This window comes from Schistocerca nitens, chromosome 7 (assembly GCF_023898315.1).
Source record: "Schistocerca nitens isolate TAMUIC-IGC-003100 chromosome 7, iqSchNite1.1, whole genome shotgun sequence".
Classification (NCBI taxonomy): domain Eukaryota; kingdom Metazoa; phylum Arthropoda; class Insecta; order Orthoptera; family Acrididae; genus Schistocerca; species Schistocerca nitens.
This window is the reverse complement of record NC_064620.1, coordinates 374,770,109-374,789,171: the sequence shown is the minus strand read 5'-3', so window position 1 is coordinate 374,789,171 and position 19,063 is coordinate 374,770,109. Positions and strand designations below refer to the sequence as shown.

The following is a 19,063-nucleotide window of genomic DNA, read 5'->3' as shown; positions in this document are numbered from 1 at the left end:
CCTTTTAATCGCCTCTTACAACAGGCAGGAATACCGAGGTGTTCTATTCTAATCCCCGGACCCGCAGGGGGTAGGGGTGTTAGATTAGGACATTTTCGGGCAGTAGTGCAGGACTTTCCCAAACAGAATATCGCAACGAACATAATTCCCACATCCGATTCTTCTCGGTCTGCCTGCAACACTGAAACCTGCTTGAGAGAATAACGGCTACATATTTGTTTGTGTGGTCATCTTCCCCAGCAGCTGTTGTCACATGTATTTTTTGTTTTTCCCTTCCTAAACTTACTGAGAGTTATGAAAATTTCTATTCGCTTCATTGATAGTGGTTTCTTAGCGGCAGTTTTGTATTTTCAATCAATAAACTTTCTATAATTTCGGTTACTACTAAGTTGAAGAGTTTTTATTTACAATGTAATGTTTTCGCAGAAAGCATACACAATGAGGACGCTTTACCAATAAGGCATAAGGTGCTCGGTGAAAAATTCTGAAAATTTACATTAAGTTTAGGACGGGAAAGGAGAAAAAAAAATCTTTCCACAATAATGTTATTTGCTGTATTTGCTGCTGTTACCGAGTCTGTACTCAACTTCTTAGTAAGTCAGCCACTTCTTTCTTTAGTCGACATCACAAAGTGAATGTGTTGTGAAAGTTCTCTTCCACACACTCTCTCCCTAACCGCGAACTTCACTTCCTTTAACTTCTGGTCGATGTATGTTTCCGGATATGCAGATTCCAAAATGAGCTCACGGTTAACTTCCTACAGACGAAGAGCACAAGAACCAAATGAACAAGAATGAGACAAAAAGTCAGAGATCAGGACGATAGGATGAAACATTTGAAGGCCGTTCCCTAAGACTGTTGATTCCATTAGCTTCACCATCTGGCTAAGTATGTAGGTTGTGGATAAATATGACACGCCTAAAGACAACAAGGTTCGATGCCCTAAATAATTTGTATTTTTACATTTCCTGATTAAAGAGGAGCGCCTCACGGAAAATTAAGTGCATTTCTAGCCAGCATTTTTAGGGTAAAAGACTGGAGCTATTCGCCTGCTCCATACGTTCCTGAAGTAACAAAATGTCCAAACCTTTCAAATTTCGTGTGTCTAAATTTGATGCACACAGTTTTAAAACTACGTTTTCATGTTGACAAGGTTGTATTTCGTTTCGATTTAAGTAGTTCAGAGAATACCTTACTCACCAAAACTTGTGTTACATTTCAAAATTACTTCTAGATTATCCCTGGCTCAAAAATATTGTTTCGGTTTCTGTGGAAGAATGAAAGTTTTGTATTCAATGGTAATAATACTCAATTACATGACAAAAAAAAGGTTCGATTTTATTCTTCTCTTCAACTTTTACCGTTTTATGGAAGATTAAGCACGTAACGACTTCTCAATGAAGGTGTGCTGCCTAAAACGCCCTTATAAAATGGGACAATCACGCAAGGCTCAGCAACATGTTTCTTACTTGCTCAAAACAAACCAGTATTGAAAGTAAATATCAAACAATTCCAGATGGTTAATTATAATATAAATGAACTTTATCACTGAGAATTTATAAGAATAAAATAACAGTGAGGAACTTAAGAAAACATATGCCTTGTATTGTATTGAACCGGGGACCTAGAAACGACGGAGAAGCTTCGTCCCCGCCGTAGACCGCAATGGTACACAATCCCACAGAAGGCTACAGCAGTCCACTCACCCCACTGCCGCCCCACGCCGAATCCATGGTTATTGTGCGGTTCGGCCCCGAACTGAAAAAAAAAGTTGCCCTCACCACACGACTTCAATAGGCGTGGTCATATTGGAGTCGCATACCCCTGCCTTACAGTTAACTGTTAACTGGCTTAACACATCGTTATACGGGTCATACAGTTTAACAGACTTCGAACCACGGCGCAACTTTTAATTTTTTCACACACACTATGTGATCAAAAGTATCCAGACACTCCAACAAACATAAGTTTGTGCTGCAATCTACTGCCAGGTACTCCATATCAGCGACATCTGTAGTCACTAGACTCGTGAGAGAGCGGAATATGGCGCTGCGCGGAACTCGCGAACTTGTGATTGGGTGTCACTTGGGTCATACGTCTGTACGCGAGATTTCCACACTCCTTAACATCTTTAGGTCCACTGTTTCCGATGTGATAGTGAAGTAGAAACTTGAAGGGACACGTATAGCAAAAAAGCACACAGGCCGACCTTGTCTGTTGACTGACAGAGACCACCGACCGTTGAAAAGGGTCGTAATGTGTAACAGACAGACACCTGTCCAAACCATCACACAGGAATTCCCAACTGCATCAGGATCCACTGCAAGTATTGTGACAATTAGGTGGGAAGTGACAAAGCTTGCATTTCAAGGTCGAGCGGCTGCTCATAAGCCACACATCACGCTGGCAAACGACAATCGACGCCTCGCTTGGTGTAAAGAGTGTAAACAATGGACGATTGAACAGTGAAAAAAACGTTGTGTGGAATGACGAATCACGGTACACAATGTGGTGATCCAACTGCAGGGTGTGGGTATGGCGAATCCCCGGTGAACGTCATCTGCCAGCGTGTGTAGTACCAACAGCAAAATTCGGAGGCGATGGTGTTATGGTGTGGTCGTGTTTTTCATAGATGGGGCTTGCACCCCCAGTTGTTTTGGGTGGCACTACCACAGCACAAGCTTACATTGATGATTTAAGCACCTTCCCACTGTAGAAGAGCAATTCGGGGATGGCGATTGCATCTTTCAACACGATCAAGCACCTGTTCATAATGCACGGCCTGTGGCGGAGTGCATGCACGGCAATAACATCCATGTAAAGGACTGGCCTGCACAGAGTACTGACATGAATCCTACAGAACATCTTAAGGATGTTTTGGAACGCCGACTTCGTGCCAGGTCTCACCGACCGACATCGATACCTCTCCTCGGTGCAGCACTTCGTGAAGAATGGGCTGCCATTCGCCAAGAAACCTTCCAGCACCTGACTGGACGTATGACAGCGAGAGTGGAAGCTGTCATCAAGGCTAAGGGTGCGCCAACACCATACTGAATTCCAGCATTAACGGTGGAGGGCACACGAACTAGTAAGTCATTTTTAGCCAGGTGTCCGGATACTTTTGATCACATCATTCATGGGCTGGAGCGAAAGAAGTGATACGTTATAGAAGAATCCAGAGACCAATGCAGGATAACATCGGCATAGATTTCGCACTCTTATTACTGATGTTTGAACTCTGAATATAATACAGGAATGAAATCAGCGATTGAATCCTTGCAGAGACTGGTCCTCTCGTCATCTGAGAGTTTTTCCGACATCAGTATCAAGTGACCCTTTCGTCACATTGGTTACAAAGTCTGCCTAAGTTAGAGGTACAATGAAAGGTATCCCTTCCGGGACACTACTTTTGCCTAATTAATCACTTCTCTCGTTGTCCGTTTCCGGAATGACGTCGAATTCTTAAGGACTTACACACTTTCGCACTGCTGGATCCAATGACAAATTAGTTCCGTTGCATCAAAGAGGTAGTAGTTCGTTTGCAAGTTCCATGGCTGATAGTCTAATCTGTTGAAGGAGATCCGCGATTCTGCCGGAAAAATATCGTTGATGATATGCTATACCTGTCTGAGAGCCTCTGTTATTGCTAAAAGTGGAAAGAAACCCTAACATGTGGCACCCCTACCCTCTGCCACGCACTTCACGGTGGTTTGCACGGTATGCACGCAGATGTAGGTGTACCGGGCGATTCAGAAATAAATAACAGATTTCAGCTGTTTGTTACAAACAAATTATAACAGATGCTGCAGATTATAACACGCTGCAGGGCAGAGGAAGATTTATAAAGTTTCGACACAGCTGCGCAGTTGTTTGTTTGTAGCAAAATGGCGACTACACCACAAGAGAGATCATTTTGTGTGTCGGAATTTGCGCGAAGACAATCCATTGTTCAAGTTTAAGGTGCATTCCCCCGTCTATTCAGCAAGAAGCTGCCTCTGCACTAGAAAATTTGTGACTGGCATACAAAATTCTTGGAAGTTGGTTGCATATGCAAAGGCAAGAGCAGTAGTCTGCCACACATGTCTGATGAAAATGTCCAGCGTACCAGAGATGCATTCACACGGAGCCCTCTGAGGCCCACAAGACAGACAGGCCTGGAACTTCAACTTCCTCAAACTACGGTGTGGCTTGTTCTCAAACGACGCCTGGATACGAAGTCTTACACGTTGCAATTACTGCAGCTACTACGTACCGGCGACCATAACAAAAGGCATGAATTTTGCATTTCAGTATTCCAGGATATGGAAGAGGCCACTTTCCCGGATGACTCAGCTTTCCGGACGAATTGCCGTTTCATTTATCGGTTACAGTAAACCGCCATAATAATTTTGGTATTACAAAATCTTAGTCGAACATGAAGGAGCCTCACCGAAACTGAAGGTTTTTTGTGCCGTTTCTGTTCATACGTTTATGGACTTCTCTTTTTTTGCGGAGGAAATTGTGACAGGTATGCCATACGTGGACAGGCTGCAAAAATGGTTGCTTCAACTACAAGAATATTTCAATAATTTTTATGCATGACTGCGCCCAGCCTCCCTTTCATCTTGAGGTGCGGCGTTATATTAACAATACCACTCCACAACGTTAGACCGGAAGAGGTGGACAACACGATCTTGTTCATTCTTTTGGTTTTCAAGGTCACCAGACCTCACTCCTCCCGATTTTTTTATCTATGGAGTAAAAGAATGTTTGTCTCACGTATGGCAGCTACTCTTCAAGATCTGAGATATTAAATTGTTAAAGCTATCGATTCAATCAACAGAGTTCTGTTGATGCGGTGTGGAATGAAATGGCCTATTGTTTCCACGTTTCTCGAGCAACGCATGGTGCTCATGTTGAGTGTATGGTATAGTGCATTGCTAACATTGCACTGAGACATGTGGAATATGTTTTTATCTTTAATAGTTGTTTGTAATGAGTAACTGAAATCTGTTCTTCCTTTTTTAATCACCCTGTAGAACCTTGGCCGTGAAGTTGCTCGTTTCAGGGGAAGTTTCTGCATAGCCCTGGTTTCCGTAATGGGACAGAAATATATAAATCCTGTCCCTTCAACACCTTTAGATTCGTCAGCCTATATTGGGATGGTCATCGGGCAAGCCGTCAAAATGTGCTGAAAAACATCTAGTTATCCCTGTTGTAGCAGCGGAGAACGGCCTTGTTTGATACAGTACAGACGATTGCATAGTCCAAGTCTGAACACGAGGACTGGAACCGAGTTTGTGGCGGCTTTCATTACCTACAGCGACTGGTGTTTACCCTGATTCCATACGCGTTTCTCCAGGAGCGGCGCCGCGCTGACGCTTCCTGTCACACCGGAAACAAAGGAGCGGCAAGGCGTGCCGGTGCCGCCGTCGAGACGTGACGTGAATTCGCTGACGGCGTGCACGCCAGCCTCTGCGGCGGGTGCGACCGGGCTGCGGAAAAAAACTGGTAGCTTACTTCAACAGCTCGTTCATCCATGCTGGCTGACGCGCGACAGTCCAAGACTGCGCCAAAACAAGGTTTAACTGCTCGGCATTCAATAGTCAACTCTTTCAGGTAGCTGCTCAAAGGTCCGGTCCGTTTATCTGTGAGCACAGTCAAAAAGAAAGTTAATAACGGATACTGTAGAAGGACACAGAAAACTCTTCACCGTTTACCGTTTACAGCTAAAAATTTCGGCGAATCGACCCTTGTCCTCCATTTAATAGGGCCATTCCACAACTTCTGGTTAATCTAAGAGAGAAAAATTACTCTAGAATTTTTGAGAATCGCTTACGTCTGATTCACTGTCGGAGCTCTTATAGCTGCACCCCATCGACACGGCATCGTTTGTGGAAAATCGTAACAAAGTACTTCCTTTACGTAATATTTTCAGTTCGATGAGTGCTTTTTGTACATTTATGATCGACTTTTAACTAAATGTGTCTGATACTGTGACATTTGCACCCTTCTTGGATATTAATGATGCCTAAGACAACGAAATTCCTTCTCTTCGACATGCCTTGAGAGACAGAAGTACTACCTGAAACTCTCAACTCGTGCTAACATTATCTTGCGCTGTAGAATTACATGGATTATCTCTGAATTTCGCCAAGATTCAATACATACGGCTGAATACTTCTCACAAGACTCCACAAGCTTTAAAAACAGGTTTAGCGAACAATGAAATACTAGGAGCGGAAAATGTCAACTTTTGGGGACTGTATATCGATAACAACCTCAATTGGAAAACCTACTACTAATAATTAACGAGTCTCGACTCAGCACATAGCCCTGAGGAAGGCCACTTGCAATAGTGGCAGAAACGTCAGGCAATTTCATATATTGACAATACTGACAACAACCCAAAAGAATTTTATTGACACTGTACCAGTCAGTCAGCTGTAATCACAGCATGTTTGTGTTAAACTTCGTAATTACATAAAAATGAAACGGTGACTAGTGTCATCCGTTTAGTAACATTAAGTTCTAATTCCAAACAGTCTTGTCGCTCTTAGCGATTTACAGGGTGGCACAAAATGAACGCATGGATTTGAGTTCCCTGGTAGAAGTGGAGAGGAGCAGTCAACCGCCCCAGAGACTGTTATCCTGTCGTTTGGGCATCAAGTTTCAGTAACAATGGCGCTGTGGACCTTTCAGCATCCTGCTTTCACTGTTGAACATTATTTCAAAAGTGGTGAATCTGTTATCACCGTTCAATGGCTTTCCCGCACACATTCAGTGTTGAGCGTAATGGTTCGATATCTAATCGCATCATCTCCTCTCGCAGAACTGCATCAGTTGTGAAGAAAAAGTCGACTGGTCGACCTCTTACGGCGTCAACACCAGAAAAGGTTGGCGGACTAAGCACGCCTTCAGGTCCCGCCAGTCCACTACGCGACGTGCTCTGAGTTTGGGCATGTCTCGTCGCTCGCTACAGCGCATCCTGGGCTGAGAGTTCCAATCCCATCCTTATAAAATAATGATAGTACAGAAGCTTCACGAAAGTGATTTCGACGAAAGGGAATTGCTTTTTGAGATAATGCTCGATGTTCTTGCTACTGATGACGTTTAGATAATGATGAACGACGAAGTTTACTTTCAATTGGACGGTTTGGTAAATAAGCAGAACTGTCGCTATTGGGAAGCAGACAATCCAAAAGTATCGCACCGTTAACCACTGCACATTGCTAAAGTGACCGTGTGGTGTAAAGTTACCTATGGGGTGATCGTTGGGGCTTTTAAGGTGGCGCCTTATCAACAAGGTTGAGGTTACGGATATGAAAGTAGCTAGGATGATTGTAGGTACTAGTAGATGGGAACAATGGCAGGAGGGTGTCCACAATGAGGAAATCAAAGAAAAACTGGGAATTAACTCTATAGATGTAGTAGTCAGGGCGAACAGGCTTAGATGGTGGGGTCATGTTACACACATGGGAGAAGCAAGGTTACCCAAGAGACTCGTGGGTTCAGCAGTAGAGGGTAGGAGGAGTCGGGGCAGACCAAGGAGAAGGTACCTGGATTCGGTTAAGAATGATTTTGAAGTAATAGGTTTAACATCAGAAAAGGCACCAATGTTGGCACTGAATAGGGGATCGTGGAGGAATTTTATAAGGAGGCTAGGCTCCAGACTGAACGCTGAACGGCATAATCAGTCTTAAATGATGATGATGGTGGTGGTGGTGGTGGTGGCGCTAGTGCAACAGTAAATTCTGAACGATGTGTTTCGTGGACACAACTTGAGGCTTTGGGGATCAACACAATTGTGGTTCCAACAAGATGGAGCCATCTCACACACAACTAATGCATCCATGGCAGTTGCTAGGAGTGTTTCGTCAATATTTGATCTCACGTTTCGGCGATCTCCACTGGCCTGCACGCTCACCAGATCTGACGGGCTGTGACTTCTTCTTACGGGTCATTTGAAATGCCAAGTCCATTGCCGCAAACCTCGTTCATTCAACAATCTGAAAGTTGCAGTCGTCAAAATGCATTTTATATGTAATCAAAATAAATCTAACCATACCAGCGTTCTTCTTGCGCGAGCCTGTACGTACATGCGATCTGCTGAGTCAAACGAAGAGATTAAAGGCTGAACACTGTAGAACTGACCAGATCTTACATACGTGTCAGTCACACTGCTAGGAGCTCCCGACGGGTAACAGCGGTCCCCAGCCTCCTTAGGCAAGCTATAGCACAGGGAGCGTTCCAGGTTTCTAGTAGGAGCCAATGGGAGACGTAGCAGGACCAGCAGTATGATTCGCGATTTCAGAGTTTGGCCTTCACCAAGTACTACTACGTGCATGCAGTGTACCGCAATTTGTGGTACGACGTCTACCCTGCTGGCCGCCAAGATTTACTTTTTGTACGTGTACCGTACTGTAGGAAGAATATATGATACAATATGTAGGTCATTTTGCGTTATACATGATGCAAAATGCAGTACACAGAGCTGCCACTTCTGGCCGCAACAATGGCTCTAACTCGACTTTGATGACATAGAGTACGTCATCTCATGCTGTTTGAATTGTATCCCATGTCCAACAACCTCGTTAGCTTTAGAGTGGTTGCGTGCAACTCTTGCGGCAAATTATGACCCGATGTTTTCAACGGGTGAGTTCCAGATGAAGTTAACAAGCGGTCTTACGTTATGCTGTTGAAAGCTAACATCAATGAGATTTCGAAGTTTGCGCACAGACATCGACCCCAAAGCTTCACAAATTTAACGGCTGCTATCAAAATTACCGGCTATCCAAGTGAACAAAGCCCACATCATACTGGGACGAACACCAGCTTGCACAATTTCTTGTTGACAACTTGGGTCTATGGCTTCATTGGGTCTGCACCACACACTAACCCAGCTGTCAGCTCTTACCAAATGAAATACTGAGTCATCTTACCATGCCACGGTTTTCTAGCCGTCTAAGGTACAACCGATATCGTCACGAGCCCAGGAGAGGCACTGCAGGCAATGTCATTCTGTTAGCAAAGGCTCTCTTGTCGGTTGTCTGCTGTCATAGTCCATTAACGCCACATTCAACATTTCGTTGCACTGTCCTAAAGGATACGTTCGCCGTACATCCCACATTGATCTCTGTGGTTTTTCACGAAGTGTTGCTTGTTGTTAGCACTGACGGAAACGCTGCTGCTCTCTGTCGTTAAGTGAAGACTATCGGCCACTGCGTTATCTGTGGTGAGAGATAATGCCTGAAATTTGGTATTCTCGGCACACTTTCAACACGATGGATCTCAGAATACTGAATGCACTAGCGATTTCCGAAATGGAATGTCCCATGCGTCTAGCTCCAACTACCATTCCGCAATTAAAAAAAACTTAATTCCCGTCGCGAGGCCATAATAACGTCGGACACCTTTTCACATCAACCACCTGAGTAAAATGACAGTCCTGCCGATGCACTGCCATTTTATACTTGCGTGGGCTATTCTGCCGCCATCTGTGTAAGTACACAAAGCTATCCCATGACTTGTCACCTCAGTGTACAGCACATGACGATTTGATCTTGGCTGCATACCGCCTTCATTTTGTTCCAGTTTTGAAGGTCGAAAGTGTACATTTTTGTGACCATCAGTGCGTAAGAACAGTTTCGATACACTTACTCAAAGAATATGTGGTCGCTTGGAGTCAGTCTGATTACGCGGACCAATATGCCCTGCTTACTGGGTATTCCCCCTCTTCGCTAAATTCGACATGACAGTCAGTGAAAACACATGAATGGTGTTATCACCACACTGTTTTTTATTGGAGTACAGCATATTTCACTACTGTGTCACTGGAACTGCGCAGCACGCCTAGTGATAGGGAAGGTGACGCCCATGACGAAGCTACTTTATTTGTCTTAAGTTTCACAGTATGAAAGAGTGGTCACATAATAGGGTGACAGGTGAAGAGCAGATTTATTGTAAATTTATCTTTACTGGTGAAGTTGATGTATTCTGACTCGCGTCAGTTCGGCGATTTCTCTTAGAATGGCTCAGATAACTGCTAGTCATTTAAAAAGTGATGTTATTTCCATGCACATTTGACGGAGATAGTAGGTTCTGCATCTTTCATTTTATTGGTTTCTGTGGATAACACTGATATTTACTATATCAATAAGGAGAGGCTATTAGACGAATGGCGTACCTAGAGAGTACATGATTATTTGGTTTCTCTCATGGCCTGTCGTATTACTATTTAGTCTTCGAAACGTGTTTTCGATAGCGCTCTTAGTCATAAACATATATTTTCCAATTACGGTTGTCTGCGGGATAATTCGAAAACGCAACATTGTATTGAAGTCTGTCTCTGCTACCACCGTTACGTGCAGCTAGCGCACGTTAAATCGCGTCTTGTAATAGTTTATTCCAGATTTTTTTTTGTTACGTTCGTGCCTTCACAATGTTTACAATTTGTCTTCCATACGGTCCCCTTTTACTTTTCTCTGCTACATTCCATGACCATAATTTACATTGTTTGACGACGGTTAATTATTTTACGATTAGTTTCCTCGTGGAACATGGATCTGAATACCGGAAAAATGGAAGAACACGTAAGCAGCATTGATCCTATGATTTATTTTAGAAGATACACTGAAGAAACGCAAACCTGCGTTTACAGCATTTGGAGATTTAGAGAAAGACTTTGAAATTGTTAACTGGAATGCACTCTTCGAAATTCTGAAGGCATTAGGGATAAAATGTAGGGAACGAAAGTTTATCCAAAATTTGTAATAAACCAGAAAGATTATACCGGTCGAAGTATAAAAACCTGATGAGTGTGTGAGGGAGAAGGTTGTAGCCTTTGTACCATGTAATTCCATCCGTACGTAGAGCAGTCAATAAAGGAAGCCCAAGAGAAATTTGAAGAGGGAATTAAATTTACGGAGAAGTAATACCGACATTGAGGTTTGCCGACGACATCGTAATTTTGTCAGGGACGCCAAAGGTTTTGGAAGTGCAGCTAAAAGGAAAGAGGCTGTCAGAAGAACAAGAACAAAACTACAACAGTGTAACAGGATGTAGTCGAATCAAATAAGGCGATGCTGAAGAGGTAGTGGATCGGGTTTGCTATTTCAGCAGCAACGTAACTGATGATTGCCGAAGTACAGGCACAATATTAAATCTGTCATTTTCAGAAGGGCATAATATCGAATATATACTTAAGTGTTAGGAAGTCTTTTTTGAAAGTACCTTTTGGAGTATAGCCTAGCACTAAAGTGAAACAGGTATGACAAACAAATCAAACAGGTAGAGGTTACAACATTCTGAAATATGGTGTCAGAGTAGAATTCTGAGGATCGGAGGGTAAATCGGTTAGCTGAAAGATACTGCCTCGAACTACCAAGAAATTAATTTATGACACAATTTTACTAAAAGAAGAGATGGGTTAATATTACACACTGTGAGGCATCAAGGAATCGTTAATTTTGTAATGGATAGAAAGTAGTTGTTGTTTTCAGTCAAGAGACTGGTTTGATGCAGCTCTCCATGCTACTCTATCCTGTGCAAGCTGCTTCATCTCCCAGTTCCTACTGCAACCTACATCTTTCTGTATCTGTTTAGTGTACTCATCTCTCGGTCTCCCTCTACGATTTTTACCCTCCACGCTGCCCTCCAATACTAAATAGGTGATCCCTTGATGCCTCAGAACATGTCCTAGCAACCGATCCCTTCTTCTGGTCAAGTTATGCCACAAACTTCTCTTCTCCCCAATCCTATTCAATACCTCCTCATTAGTTACGTGATCTACCCACCTTATCTTCACCATTCTTCTGTAGCACCACATTTCGAAAGCTTCTATTCCCTTCTTGTCCGAACTAGTTATCGTCCATGTTTCACTTCCATACATGGCTACACTCCATACAAATACTTTCAGAAATGACTTCCTGACATTTAAATCTATACTCGATGTTCACATATTTCTCTTCTTCAGAAAAGATTTCCTTGCCATTGCCAGTCTACATTTTATATCCTCTCTACTTCGACCATCAGTTATTTTGCTCCCCAAATAGCAAATCTCCTTTACTACTTTAAGCCTTCCATTTCCTAATCTAATTCCCTCAGCATCACTCGCCTTAATTCGATTACATTCCATTATCCTCGTTTTGCTTTTGTTGATGTTCATCTTATATCTTCCTTTCAAGACACTGTCCATTCCGTTCAACTGCTCTTCCAAGTCCTTTGCTGTCTCTGACATAATTACCATGTCATCGGCGAACCTCAAAGTTTTTATTTCGTCTCCATGGATTTTAATACATTCTCCGAATTTTTCTTTTGTTTCCTTTACTGCTTGCTCAATATACAGATTGAATAACATCGGGGAGAGGCTACAGCCCTGTCTCACTCCCTTCCCAGCGACTGCTTCCCTTTCATGCCCCTTGACTCTTGTAACTGCCATCTGGTTTCTGTACAAATTGTAAATAGCTTTTCGCTCCCTGTATTTTACCCCTGCTACCTTCAGAATGTGAAAGAGAGTATTCCAGTCAACACTGTCAAAAGCTTTCTCTAAGTCTACAAATGCTAGAAACGTAAGTCTGCCTTCCCTTAATCTAGCTTCAAAGATAAGTCGTAGGGTCAGTATTGCCTCACGTGTTCCCATATTTCTACGGAATCCAAACTGATCTTCCCCGAGGTCAGCTTCTACCAGTTTTTCCATTCGTCTGTAAAGAATTCGTGTTAGTATTTTGCAGCTGTGACTTACTAAACTGATAGTTCGGTAATTTTCACATCTGTCAGCACCGGCTTTCTTTGGGATTGGAATTATTATATTCTTCTTGAAGTCTGAGGGTATTTCGCCTGTTTCATACATCTTGCTCACCAGATGGTAGAGTTTTGTCAGGACTGGCTCTCCCAAGGCTGTCAGTAGTTCTAATGGAATGTTGTCTACTCCCGGGGCCTTGTTTCGACTCAGGTCTTTCAGTGCGCAATCAAACTCTTCACGCAATATCGTATCTCACATTTCATCTTCATCCACATTCTCTTCAATTTCCTTAATATTGTCCTCAAATACATCGCCCTTGTATAGACCCTCTATATACTCCTTCCACCTTTCTGCTTTCCCTTCTTTGCTTAGAACTGGGTTTCCACCTTGGTAAGCAAAAATTGTAAAGACGGGCCAACGCTTGAGGACTGTAATCATGTTCGAATATATGTCGGTTGTAGTAGTTACGCAAAGACCTAGCGCGAAGAGCACCATCAAGCCAATGTGAAGACGAAAACATCAACAAGCAATAAATTAACATGAGATGTTTACTTTACTCCAGTAACTTAATTTGAGAAAGTTACTGTAATTTTGCTCTGGGATGTAATTGAAATTATGTACTTCGAAAATAGTTTTCCATTTTAAAGATTATTGGGATTAGTACTTATGATGTGTGTTTCGCTCATAATGTGATGGACTGGCGAACATGGGTCGCCAGTATCGCTTTACGTATGTGTTCTGGGAGTCTTACAGTAGCAAAAATTCCTATCGTAGCATGAGGGGTCATACGGAGATACGCGACGGAAATCTGTGGATAGGGTATGCGCAGCAATACTGCGTGGCACAACAACAAGGTCGCAGCAAAATGTACGGTAAAATTTGACCCGTATCCCGGCCTGAAGTCGCACGTAAGGTCAAATTAATCTGTGCAAGAAATATGAGCAAACAAAATTTATTCTGAATTCCGTTGTAGTATCATCGACAGAGATTTTTTTTTCCAAATGGGACCGAGATGTAACGAAATTAGCAAGATCACTAAACATACAGCACAAAACCAGCTGCTACACCCGTTCCAGGAGAAGCGAGAAGCTAGGGGTAGAAGTTATCGCTGAAACAACCTGCTTTCGGTTACACAGTTACTTTTCTACTCCAGTTTCACCTGACTTAAAACCGTTCAAAGTAACAGGTTTCGGAATTACCGATTCTCGTTTTTCAATTGCTGTTATTTCCAGTAATAATCGTAGTCTACCAACAAAGATTGAAAAATTCTAATGATGAAGGGGTAGGAGATAACGCTCGATAAGGGATTGAGGCTCCGGCAGAAATGTCTACCTCCAGCAAAGGTTTCGTGGATGGGGGAGACAGGCGTGGCAACAGCGAGAGCGAAATACCACAAGCTGATTATTTTCCTCGATAGTGACATTTGGATGGTATTAATTTTCGCCTTGAAGTAACCACAAAACTGAGGTTTCTGTTATTATCCAAAGTTTATAGCACGTCAAACTGTGGGTATGTCAATCAAATTTACCTTCTCTTCCACGCAACATGGTGCATGTTTTCGCCTTATATGACGTAACAACAAGTTTGTTGTGCATCTTCCCGTTTTTAATCTTTTAAAGCAAGTGGAGTGTTGGGCTTCATTGCTAATACACTTCGTATAATACTTCCAAACTAGAGATGGTACCATTCTGCAATACGGCTGATATCCGAGGATGACAGCTAAAAACCACAATGTAGACCAGGCGGAAGGGCGGCAAGTCCTGTACACTGCTCGTACACAGGTACCGTCTGACAGACAATGGCACACGGCAACAGTTCCATTTCTCTCTCTGTAGTGATGTACCGATTGTGTTTTTTGCTAGTTTACAACTGTAGGCGATCTTACGCAAAAAGTGTTGATCGCTTCCCCAATTTCTATAACAACACAATACTTCAAAGCAAAGGAAATTTTACGAATAAACATTACTCATTTTAAAAAAAAAATTATTTGGAAACCAAAAATTTTTGCGCTGCTGCTATGGAAAATTGTTATGCCGGATTTTTTCCCGGTTATTAGTAAAAAATGAAAAACTACTTATAACACAGACCGAACAAATACCTAGAAGTACCGGTTATTCAGAACTAAAGTACCGGTATCGGTTTTAACAGATCGGTTTTCCCATCCCTAAAAAGCCACAGCAGCTCGCAGGCATGTCATTTGGCGCCGACGCTATAGCGTGAACTACGTCTGGCCCACTTACCACTGATGTTTACCGCAAGGAAACTGCCACTCGTATGTAACGCATGCGCACACTTTCCTGACACTATCTCCTTCGCTCTCCAACAATACGCTTCTCGTGGAACAACCACAGTACGCTTCAAATCTTCAATTAAATTTTTCCTCATTGCCTTTAAGAAGAATGGGTAGCTTTAAGAGATGAAACAGTGAAGGCAGCAGAGGATCAAATAGGTAAATAGAAAAGTAGAACAACACAATAGGTATTGAATTTAACTGACGAAAGGAGAAAATTTAAAAATGCAGCAAACGAAGCAGGCGAAAGTGAATACGAGAGATTGACAGGCAGTTCAAAATGACTGAACAGGAATGGTTAGAAGACAAATGTAAGGATTTAAAGGCACATTTTACTAGGGGAAAGACAGGTAGCGCCTACAGGAAAATTAAGGAGGGTTTGGGGAAAAGAGAAGCAGCTGTACGACTATCAAGAACTTACATGGAAGACCAGTCCTAAGTAAAGAAGGGAAAGCTGAAAGGTAGGAGGAGTATATAAGACGGTCTATACAAGGGAGATGAATTTTAAGGCAACATTATAGAAAGGGAAGTGGACGTAGGTAATGATAAGATGGGAGATATGATACTGCGAGAGAAGTTTTACAGAGCTCTGAAAGATCTAAGTCAAAACAAGGCCCCAGGGTACACGATATTCCGTCAAAACAAAATATATATATACTGATAACCTTGGGAGGGCCAACCATGACAAAACTCTTCCATCTGGTGTGCAAGATGTATGAGACTGGCGACATACCCTCCCTCAGACTTAAGAGGAATGTCTAATTCCAGTTCCAAAGAAAGTAGTTGCTTACCGGTTTGAAAATTACGGAACTATCAGTTTAATAAGTCACGGCTGCAAAATACTGACACGAGTTCTTTACGAGAGAACGGAAAAACTTGTAAAAGCTGACCTCGGGGAAGATCACTTTGGATTCCAGAGAAATGCAGAGCAATATTGACACTACAACTTACCTTACACGATAGGTTAAGGAAAGAGAAACCTACGTTTACAGGAGTTGTAGGCAATACTTTTGACGATGACTGGAATATTATCGTTGAAATTCTGAGGGTAGCGAGGATAAAATACAAATATAATTTATACAGAAAGCATATGGCAGTTATAAGAGTCGGGGGGCACGAAAGGGAAGCAGTTGTTGAGAAGAGAGTGAAACAGGGTTGTAGCCTACCCCTATGTTACCCAATCTGTATACTGAACAAGAACTAAAGGAAACCAAAGAAAAATTTGGAGCAGGAATTAAAGTTCAGGGAAAAGAAATACAAACCTTGAGGTTTGCCGACGACAGTGCAAATTCTTTCAGAGAAGCAAAGGACTCGGAAGAACACCTGAAAGGGATGGACTGTCTTGAAAGGACATAAGATCAACAAAAGCAAAACAAGGAGAATGGAATGTTGTCGAATTAAATCAGGTGATGCTGAAGGGAATTAAATTTGGAAACGAGAAACTTAAAGTAGTCGATGTGTTTTGCTATTTGGGCCGCAAACTAACTGATGATGGACGAAGTACGCAGGATATAAAACGAAGACTGGCTATGGCAAGAAAAGAATTTCTGAAGAAGAGAAATTTGTTAACAACGAATATTGATTTAAGTGTTCGTAACTCTTTCCTGAAGGTATTTGCCTGGAGTGTAGCAATGTATGTAAGTGAAACATGAACGATAAACAGCTAAGACAAAAAGAGAACAGAAGCTTTCGAAATGTGGTGCTACAAAAGAATTCTGAAGATTAGATGAATGGATCATATAAATAATGAAGGGGTGCTTAACAGAGATGGGGAGACATGAAATTTGTGGCACAACTTGACCAAAAGAAGGGATGAACACATTCTAAGACATCAGGGATCACCAATTTAGTACTGCAGGGAAGTCTGGGGGCGTAAAAATCGAGGGAGGCCAAGGTATGAGTACAGTAAGCAGATTCAGAAGGATGTACATTGCAGTAGTTATTCGGAGGTGAAGAGCTTGCACAGGATATAGTCGCATGGAGAACTACATCAAACCAGTCTCCTAACTGAAGACAACAACAACAACAACAACAACAACAACAACAAAGAACGTCAGAGTGTGGCCACTATTATACAAGCCGAACACACAATTCTTGTAAATCACCACAAAATATCATCATCAAAATAGCTCCATAATGGAAGAAAAGATGTTTAGCTGACGCTTTTTATAGCCTATCTCTGAACCCCTTGCGACAGCACATCAATTAGAAAAAGTGTTCCACCATTAACAACTGACAAATAGAAGCCTCACTGTCTAAGTTCACCGCGTCTAAACTTCGTAAAACTGTTGTAAGTGTTGAAACTTCCTGGCAGATTAAAACTGTGTGCCCGACCGAGACTCGAACTCGGGACCTTTGCCTTTCGCGGACCGAGACTCGAACTCGGGACCTTTGCCTTTCGCGGGCAAGTGCTCTAACGCTAAGCCATGTCTCCGCAATATCCTTTCTTTCAGGAGTGCTAGTTCTGCAAGGTTCGCAGGAGACCTTCTGTAAAGTTTGGAAGGTAGGAGACGAGGTACTGGCAGAAGTAAAGCTATGAGTACCGGGCGTGAGTCGTGCTTCGGTAGCTCAGTTGTTAGAGCACTTGCCCGCGAAAGTCAAAGGTCCCGAGTTCGAGTCTCGGTCGGGCACACAGTTTTAATCTGCCAGGAAGTTTCATGTCAGCGCACACTCCACTGCAGAGTGAAAATCTCATTCTGTTGTAAGTGTTGTTTCCTAGGTTCACCAAAAGATGTCCAGCGACTAATCAGTACATTACCCAACATTATCCATGTGTCTTATTTTGAACCGCAAGGAATCTTATATCCACCCAATAAATCTAGAAGTTAGATATCTAAAATTCTGGACTACAAGATAGCTACGACACTTTTGTATTATACAACTACAGAAATATGCGTACTTACTAATATCGCATCTCGAATATTCTTCTTGATGTCTTCTATTTTCTGCCTCTTCTCTCTGTAAAGAACGGAAAACAAAAATTATTGAAACTGATACAGCTAACGGCTGGAGTTTTTGCGTTATAAATGTGTATTTGAAGGTGCCAACTGTTTAGAAAATTTTCATGCAGGTAACAATCCGACATTACAAATAATTCTTAATCCCGTATGAAAATACTACGTTTCTTCGAGGAAGTAAGCCTCACTGCAGTAGCCTCCGCATTCAAAATATTTGGTAATGAAGCACTAAATGATTCAATCGCTCTTGTGTCCTCAAAACATCCCAATTGACAGTCTGCAGACGAGGCCTGCAAAACCATCAGTGAAAAAAATGCTACCTTTCTGTTCTCAGGTCAATAACAGATGAAGGTTCTACGTGTAGTAAACTGTTTCCAAATATTTGGAAACCATATTTCTTCAGATTTATTCTCTTTTTAAACTAGGAAGTGTATGCCGAATATCTTCAGAACTGTGTTTCTACTATCTTCTTGCACAATTAAGCCGTTTTATTATGAGGTTTCACACATCGTTTGCATAAAATCTTGTTTGAATTCCGTACATGTTACGACTTTCCTTCGCATGAAGTGTAAAAGGTAGCATTATTTTATATTCAAACGTTGAGTGGGCGTATCCCCTGATAGAGCAGAAATCTCTAACAGAAACTCGTGCACTACGCCTGACTGATGATAAAAGCTTTGACAGATGTTGGTTAGAAGCCACTGTTCTCTTAGATGAAGCCACCTACTTTTCTTCTCGACATGGTTGCTCGGAAAGGAAAAATAAAATTACGAAACACAAAATCATTTCCCGTTTTCAAACGTATTCTTTTTACCATTTCAAGCATTCAGGGGAATACACTTACTGTTTATCGAAAACATATCGCAAGATGATTCGTCATTATTCAACTGAGCATGGGAATGACAATGTATGTTTAGACACATCGGCGTTTCTGCATCGTTTGTCCATACTTCAATCCACCTAGTCTAAATTGCCTTTAATTACTGAAAGTTGAAAATAGAAGCAACATATTTGATCCATCAGAAACTCCACGACCAATGTTCTCAAGAAGTAACCTACCACGCTGGTTTCTTTTCCGGTTTACACAAAAGAAAG

At 42.2% G+C, this 19,063-nt stretch overlaps 1 protein-coding gene across 1 annotated transcript in view; it reads right to left on the bottom strand.

Moving 5' to 3' along the window:
* The window catches only part of LOC126194806 (guanine nucleotide-binding protein G(s) subunit alpha), a 412,531-nt gene that overhangs the window by 233,750 nt on the left and 159,718 nt on the right, over positions 1–19,063 (bottom strand). The window contains exon 3 of the mRNA XM_049933120.1: positions 17,915–17,969. Coding sequence (XP_049789077.1) covers positions 17,915–17,969 — 55 coding nt within the window. The remainder of the gene's footprint in view (positions 1–17,914; positions 17,970–19,063) is intronic.